This window comes from Mirounga leonina, unplaced genomic scaffold (assembly GCF_011800145.1).
Source record: "Mirounga leonina isolate KUSES-001 unplaced genomic scaffold, KU_Mleo_1.0 Mir_153, whole genome shotgun sequence".
NCBI lineage: Eukaryota > Metazoa > Chordata > Mammalia > Carnivora > Phocidae > Mirounga > Mirounga leonina.
In genome coordinates, this window is record NW_023270387.1 from 20684868 (window position 1) to 20691887 (window position 7020).

Consider the following 7020-nt stretch of genomic DNA (forward strand, 5'->3'; position numbering starts at 1 on the left):
TTTTATTTATTTGAGAGAGAGACAGAGAGAGCACAAGCAGGGGGAGGGGCAGAGGGAGAAGAACAAGCAGACTCCATGCTTAGCAGGGAGCCCCCAACGAGGGGCTCAATCCCAGGACCCTGAGATCATGCTAGCCAAGTTAGATGCTTAACTGACTGAGCCCAGGCACCCCTCTTGTGAGCATTTTTATGCTAAGTGGTACCAGTTCCAAAAACATTTTCTAAAGGGATTAACATGCATTTGGGTATAAAAATTGTATTGCATTTATTTATTTAATTTATGTTTTTAGAAGATTTATTCATTTGAGAGAGAGTGAGAGAGAGCACAACAGGGAGAGTGGCAGAGGGGGAGGAAGAAGCAGGCTCGGCTAAGCCACCCAGGTGCCCCATGTACTGCTTTTTTTTTTTAAAGTTTCATTATTTCATGGTCATATCTCATGTTTCTTAAATGTTCTTAATTTAAACTTCCTTGAGATGTTGTGTCATGGACAAGATTTTGCCCTTTTGCAAGTCATGTTTATTTCATGTTACTCATTTTCTATTAAATGCTTATACAGATCTAAAATAAAATATTTAGATCTGATGATAGTTCAGACTCTCTTGTTCGAGTTTGACCCAACACTGCCTTTAACTTTCCCCTTTTGTGTAGGCAACAGAATCTTTGAGCAGTGGCCTGTCCTTCATGCAGTTGCTGTTACTTTTTACTTTCCCCCTTTTTTTTTTAATTTTTGAAATTTTTAATAGGAAAGAAAATAAGGGATTTTATTTTGTTTTTCTAAAGATTTTATTTATTTGAGAGAGAGAGAGTGAGAGAGAGCATGAGCAGCGGGGAGAGGGAGAAGCAGGCTCCCTGCTGAGCAGGGATCCCAACTTAGGGCTTGATCCCAGGACTCTGGGATCTTGACCTGAGCTGATGTCAGATGCTTAACTGACGGAGCCACCCAGTTGCCCCCAAGTGAGGGATTTTAAATGTTTTCTGAGATACTACATTATATGGAGATTTTAAGATGAGATACATATCTTTGATGATCCAGTACACCAGGGGTCCATTAGACTGCAGCCATACCCATTTATTTCTGTATTATCTTTCTCCCCAGTTTTGAGATATAACTGACATTTGACATTATGTAAGCTTAAAGTTTACAACGTAATGATAAGTTTAGTCAATATTCGTCACCTCACATAAATTTTTTTTTCTTGTGATGAGAATTTTTAAAATCTCTCTTAGCAACTTTAAATATATAATATAGTATTATTAACTATAATCATCATGTTGTATATTATATGCCCAGAACTTACTAATCTTACAACTAGAAGTTTATCACCTTTGACCACCTTCACCCAGTTGCCCCAATCCCCCACCCCCAGCCTCTGGCAACCACACAATCTGGCTTCTGTTTCTAAGTTTGGTTTTTTTTTTTTAAGATTCCACTTATAAGGGAGATCCTACAGTATTTGTCTTTCACTGTTTGACTTATTTCACTTAGCATAATGCTCTCAAGGCCCATCCATGTTGTTGCAAATGGCTGGATTTCCTTTTTATTTTTTTTTCTATGGCTGGATGGTATTCCATGTTACATATGTGAGATAAATATATATAGTAGTTATATTTTTCATTTTTTGAGGAACCTGCATACTGTTTTCTATAGTGGCTGTACCAGTTTACATGCCCACCAACAGTGTATAAGGTTTCCCGTTTTTCCACATCCTTGGCAGCATTTGTTATCTCTTGTCTTTTCTAACAGGTATGAGGTGATATCTCACTGTGATTTTGATTTGTATTTCCGTTGTGATTAGTGATGTTGAGCACGTTTCCATGTACGTGTTGGCCATCTGAATATCTTTGGAAAAATGTCTATTAAGGTCCTTTTCCCATTTTTAATCAGATTATTTAGGGGTTTTGTTATTGAGTTGTATGAGTTCCTTATATATGTTGGCTATTAATCCCCTATGTTAATACATGGTTTGCAGATATTTTCTCCCATTCCATAGATTGCCGTTTCATGTTGCTGATTGTTTCTTTTGCTGTGCACTTTTCCATTCTTACAGCTTGTCAGGTTTTTGCTTCAGACGTAATGTTCAGGAAGCTACAATCTCAGTACTCCAGACACTATACGACACTACATGAGGAAAGCAGTATTATGTATGGAATGCTTACTATGTGACAAATGATATACGAAGTGCTGTACATGCACTTACTCATAACCCTGTTGTACATACTCTCATTTTTCTATCTGAAGCTCAAGAGAGGTTAAGTAACTTGTTCAGGGTCACCCACCTAGAATTGGCAATGCTAGAAATAAAACCCAGGCTGTTTAGATCCAGAGTCTGTGTTCTTAAGCAGTGAGATATCCCCTGGAACGCTTTGCTGTAGTGCAGTAGGAACCTTTTTTCCTACAGATCCATAATGCTTTTTTTTTTTTTTTAAGATTTTATTTATTTATTTGACAGAGACACAGTGAGAGAGGGAACACAAGCAGGGGGAGTGGAAGAGGGAGAAGCAGGCTTCCTGGCGATGCAGGGCTTGATCCCAGGACCCTGGGATCATGACCTGAGCCGAAGGCAGACGCTTAACAACTGAGCCACCAGGTGCCCCCAGATCAATAATACTTTTTATACTAACCATCCATTTCCCTAACACTCGTGGAGGAGATACAGAGAGTGACATTCTAAGAGAGAGAACCTGAGTTGCTGGTGGTGTCAGTATATATGGATGCTGGTAGTGTGTTTGACATAGAAATGTTGACTTCTCATAGATATGTTTTGGAGGTTTGTAACTTTACAGCTGTAGGTCAAGAAGGTAGCATGTTAGTTCTGATAAAGTTGCTACTTTCTGGATCTGTGCTGTCTGATAGAAATATAATGGGAGCACATATATTGTTTTAAATTTTTATTAGTCACATCAAAATAAGTACAAAGAAACAAGAAGTGAATTTTAATAATTTAACTGAATATATCCAAAACATTATTTAACCAAAATATTTTACTCACGTTGTTTTGTTTTGGTTTTGGACTAAGTCTTAGAAATCCAGTGCGTACTTTATACTTAACAGCAAATCTTAATTTGGATTAGCCACCTTTTTTTTTTAATTTAAAGATTTTATTTATTTATTTATTTGAGAGGCAGGGAGGGGGACAGAGCACAAGCAGGGGGTGGGCAGCAGGAGAGGGAGAAGCAGACTCCCCACTGAGCAGGGAGCCCCACATGGGGCTCCATCCCGGGACTCCAGGATCATGACCTGAGCTGAAGGCAGATAGATGCTTAACTGACTGAGCCACCCAGGCGCCCCTGAACTAGCCACCTTTCAAGTTTCAGTAGCTACATGTGGCTAGTATATACAGCTACTATACTGGACAGCTCAGACCAACTAATACCTGGGAATAATTTCTGTTGTGACTTAAGTCTGGACCAATAGCACAGGCTTTCAGAAGTCTATAGGAGGGGCGCCTGGGTGGCTCAGTCCTTAAGCGTCTGCCTCCGGCTCAGGTCAGGATCTCAGGGTCCTGGGATCGAGCCCCGCATCAGGCTCCCTGCTCCGCGGGAAGCCTGCTTCTCCCTCTCCCACTCCCCCTGCTTGTGTTCCCTCTCTCGCTGTGTCTCTGTCAAATAAATAAATAAAAATCTTTAAAAAAAAAAAAAGTCTATAGGAAAAGTTGTAAATTTTGAGGGAAAAGTTTTGCCCCCACATTGTATTTCCTATCTTAAAAAATTAGACTTAAATAGTACCATTTCTCATTAGAAAAATATTTTGAGGGATTTTCTTAGAAATAGTGACTTTTTCAAAGGTCACATCACTGTGTTGTACACTTTAATATTGTCTGTCAACTATACTTAAAAAAAAAAGAAGGAAATAAATAATAGCTTTCATTAGGTGATTTAGCTCTAGCAACCTTTGTGACACAGCCGTTCTCTTTCTGCTTTTTTGTAGACATCAACAAGTTTCTGTGGATGGTCCGGATTGGAGGGAGCACAGACACAGGCAAACATATTAAGGAACATGATTACTATACTCCAACTGGGGAGTTCCGTGTGGACCGTGAGGGTTCTCCAGTGCTGCTCAACTGCCTTATGTACAAGATGTGTTACTACCGCTTTGGACAGGTCTACACAGAAGCCAGTGAGTGACTCATGATAACATTAGTTATAACAGTGAGAACATTGATGCTAAAAAAACCTATCGTTTTTTTCATATGCCAGGCACTGCTGTAAGTGCTTTACATCTGTTAACTTGTTTGATCCCTACAACAACCCAAAACATAGATACTAATATATTTCCATTTTATATATGAGGAATTTGAGGTACAAATAAGGTACTTACCTGCCCAAAGTCATGTAACTAGTGGCAGTTAGGTTAAACTCAGGCAGTCTGGCTCTAGATTCTGTGATTTTACCCATTACATTTTATTGCCTTTCAGTAAAAGGTATTGCAGTGGAGAGAGGAATGAAATGGGGATAGAGTGATAAAAAGGTCTTTTCATTTCTTTAAATAAATGCCTGGAGAATAATCTGATTGGGTTAAGTCTTTCCTTCTGATTTTAATTTCTTGGTATTGCAGTAGGGACAATGCTTGAAGTGGATGCAGGTCTGATTTCTGATGGGTTCTTCTCTGATCCATGGAGGGGTTACTAGTATAACACAGAGGCCTCTAGGTAGCAATCCTCAGGAATGAGGGGCTGGGAAATCAGCCCCCTGCCTTTTAGAAGAGGTAGCCTCCATGGTCTTTGTCAAACATCAGCTTGGAGAGGACTTGAGTCAGGGTAACACTTGACTTGTCCTAACTACCTGATGTCTTTTTCTGTAGGCCCTACTCTCTAAACAAACTTCAGGCTGAGAAGTAACATTCCAGTTAGTAGATGATTTACCAGATTGATTTACTCTTTCCTTAGGAAATCAACACTGTAGAAAGAAGTGTTTCTCCTTTTTTTTGGTCCCTTCTAGAGCGTCCACCAGGCTTTGACCGTGTCCGGAATGCTGAGATTGGGAATAAAGACTTTGAACTTGATGTCCTGGAGGAAGCATACACCACAGAACATTGGCTAGTCAGGATATATAAGGTGAGTAGATGCTACACTGAGAAAGCAACTCTCATGTTTGTGGATTGGTTCTAGTGCTAAAAAATGGGCCACATATTTCTAATACAGGGACATTTCTAATGTCAAGAGAAGTAGCTTACAACTCAGAATGTTACTATTTTTATTTTAGATTGTTCTTCGAGAGTAGACACCCTAGTCTGCTGTCATTTTAGTTGTGGTTACAGTGATATTTTTCCAGTTGGGGTTGTACTTGATTTGTTGTGATTTTCAGGCCTGGAGGGGGAAAAAAAGAATGTGTGTGTGTGTACGTGTGTGCATGTGTATGTGCACATGTGTACGCTACATTTTCTTCTCTCCCACTGAAGAATTTATGGCATAGAGTCACACAGAAGTGTGTTCTATCTCTTACATAAGAAAAGATTGAGAACCCTTGATATATTTGGCAGGTAGATCATTTATACTGCTCCTCAGAGGTACTCCAAAAGGCTAAGCAGAGAGTAGCTAGTCTCAAACCAGTGCTCATTTAGTCACAAAGCCAAATCAGGCAGCAGACCCCAACTTAGTAAAGCTCTTCCAGCTTGACCTGATTGTAAATATTAAAATGACATCTTTATGTTGCAGGTAAAGGACCTGGATAATCGAGGCTTGTCACGGACATAAATGTTATGTCCACCTGATATGCTTCGCACTGAGCGTCACATTTAGGATGCTGAAGACGTTTTTTAAATATGCAGTTTATAAGAACAGAGCACGATGGGATTAGTATTGTCTGGAAGTTTTGCCCTGGGCAGTATGGGCTGGGCCAAATGGAATGATTTTTTATAATTCTGAGCAGGTTACCAAATGAAATGTCATGGCTTTACTTTGGTCAATTAAAGGGGGGACCTTTTTTTTTCAAATGTGCCTTATTTGTTTTGACTTATGACTGATTTGAGAAAGGCAAAAATTTGTGCTGGGCTGATAGAAGGACAGAAAGTAAACCTCATCCATGCTTTTAGCTCCCTAAATGAGCCATGTGGGGGCATTCTGTCTCTCTCAAATCAGGAACACTATCAAGGACTAGCTCACATCCCACTTGTACAAACAGTTTTGTCATTTCAAAAATTGCAGCACCTAACACAACGCCTTGCATATAGTGGGTGCTCAGTAAACTTTTATTAAATGAATAAATGTTTGTGGAACCAGAGGAGTTCTGTTTCTGGGCAGGAAAGTCAGCTGTGTTGCCATCATGTCTCTGTTTCAATATCTCTTGTCATTAGAGGCTCTTTGCTTTTATGAGGGACAGAAGGGGACTAGCCACACCTGATGTCACCAGTATTCTTTGGGACTAGCTAGGTTTTTTGTTTTTGTTTTGTTTTTTTTCGAGCAAGAATAAATCAAGTGAGACTCAATCACTTGAAGTTTTGAAGACTCAAGGCAGACAGTGAAACTGTTCTCAATGGAGAAGATGAAACTCCTCCAATATTATTTATAGAATTTGATGGTCAGGTGTTTTCGAATCAGCTGAAATAATAATCATACATTTCTATTTGAAATCCAGCTTTTCAGTCAGTACTCACTTATCCATGATACAGTAAACATCTCTTTGCTCATTTCCTTTAGCTTATATGCTAAAACTCTTGTGATTATTTAAGGGTGAGCTTCTTAGTCTCAGCTAGATATGTGGCCCATGTTGTTATTATATACCACTAATAAATTCAGTGACCTGGTTTTGAAGCCCTTGCCAAATAAGCTACAAATTAGAAGGGGGGTGGAATTGCTATCAGCAAGTACCTGGAGACAGTGCTAGCCTGACTGCAGTAAGGGGGAAGAGAAACTTAAAAAAATTTTAACTCAAAGCACAGTAGTTCCATCAATATTCAATGTCAGGACAAATAGCCTTATATTCAGTACAGCAGGACGCTGTATGTATTTTACAACATAAGACATATATCAGTGATGTATGTAAACCCTAAGTCATTAAACATACAAGATAACTGTTTACTGT

General features: G+C 39.3%; 1 protein-coding gene across 1 annotated transcript in view; it reads left to right on the forward strand.

The window, feature by feature from the left end:
• The window catches only part of STT3A (STT3 oligosaccharyltransferase complex catalytic subunit A), a 31893-nt gene extending 25676 nt beyond the window's left edge, over nt 1-6217 (forward strand). Inside the window, exons 16-18 of the mRNA XM_035009236.1 lie at nt 3929-4117; nt 4939-5054; nt 5655-6217. Coding sequence (XP_034865127.1) covers nt 3929-4117; nt 4939-5054; nt 5655-5693 — 344 coding nt within the window. The 3' untranslated portion in view covers nt 5694-6217. The remainder of the gene's footprint in view (nt 1-3928; nt 4118-4938; nt 5055-5654) is intronic.
• Nucleotides 6218-7020: the final 803 nt, after the last annotated feature.